Source organism: Penaeus monodon, chromosome 19 (assembly GCF_015228065.2).
Source record: "Penaeus monodon isolate SGIC_2016 chromosome 19, NSTDA_Pmon_1, whole genome shotgun sequence".
In the NCBI taxonomy this organism is placed as follows: Eukaryota; Metazoa; Arthropoda; class Malacostraca; order Decapoda; family Penaeidae; genus Penaeus; species Penaeus monodon.
The window spans coordinates 36350580-36351584 of NC_051404.1; the positions used below are offsets into that span (position 1 = coordinate 36350580).

The 1005-nt window shown below is 33.3% G+C and overlaps 1 protein-coding gene across 1 annotated transcript in view; it reads left to right on the forward strand.

Annotated features, from left to right (window-relative positions):
• The window catches only part of LOC119585198 (SUN domain-containing ossification factor-like), a 4928-nt gene extending 3929 nt beyond the window's left edge, over window positions 1-999 (forward strand). Inside the window, exon 5 of the mRNA XM_037933850.1 lies at window positions 745-999. Within this exon, the coding sequence (XP_037789778.1) occupies window positions 745-761 (17 nt within the window). The 3' untranslated portion in view covers window positions 762-999. The remainder of the gene's footprint in view (window positions 1-744) is intronic.
• Window positions 1000-1005: the final 6 nt, after the last annotated feature.

The following is a 1005-nucleotide window of genomic DNA, read 5'->3' on the forward strand; positions in this document are numbered from 1 at the left end:
TTACAATATTTGTAGATTGTAACTTCAAAGTGTATTTTGATTTTGTGTCTGTGAGCAAAGGAAGGTATGTGAGTTAATGATGAACATTCCTGATTATATCTGTTGTATTATTAGATAATCAGATAACTATTTTATATGACTTCTCAGATGTTTTAAGATGTTATTTCAGTGTAATATTATTTCTTTATTGAACTAAATGACCATTATTTTCTTTATTACGTCCATCCATCCACTATTTCACAAGCACAGATACACAAGTATGCATAGACAATTGTATACAAAAACTTATATATGAACACACACATACACAAACCTAATGCCCAATTCCAGTCGCATGCAGTGTTCCTTATTAAGTTCTGTAAACAGGAAAAACAGTCATAAGGATTGCCATACAAGGTCCAAAATATTACTTTACAAAGTTTGCAGTTTTAGCAAAAGTTCTCTCATGATAGTATATATGTTGGCTTAGTATTGTAATTAGATAAAAGTTCTTAATGCATTGTTATGGTTTTATAATCTGTGAATCATCCAGGATTACATTTTTAATTTCTTGCCAAGGGAGGTTGCATGTGTCAACATAAATGTCTTTATATACTGTTTCATGACAGACTCACACGTGCCCACTCACTCACACAAACATATATTATCTTTAAGCACATGCAATAGTTTATAGGAGTTCTACTTGGTACAGAGACAGTTATCAAAAAAGTTTTACTGATTTCTGTTATTTTACCTGTTTTGCAGTCAGTTATTTGCTTTGAGGAATTACATAACGATGGAAATCAGTGAGTATATTGCAAAGGAGTGATATTAAGCAATTGCTTCAGCTCTCTAATGCCTACTGACTTACTCTTTGCTTTGTGTTCAGACCTCTCTCTCTCATAGGCCAGAATGGCTTGTTAGCAGTGGTGTTGAGCTTACTCAAACAAGCTGCAATGTCTGGCACAACAAGGCAAGTCATAGATTCTGCTGGATTTAAGGTTGCCCATTAGAAATTGCAGATTT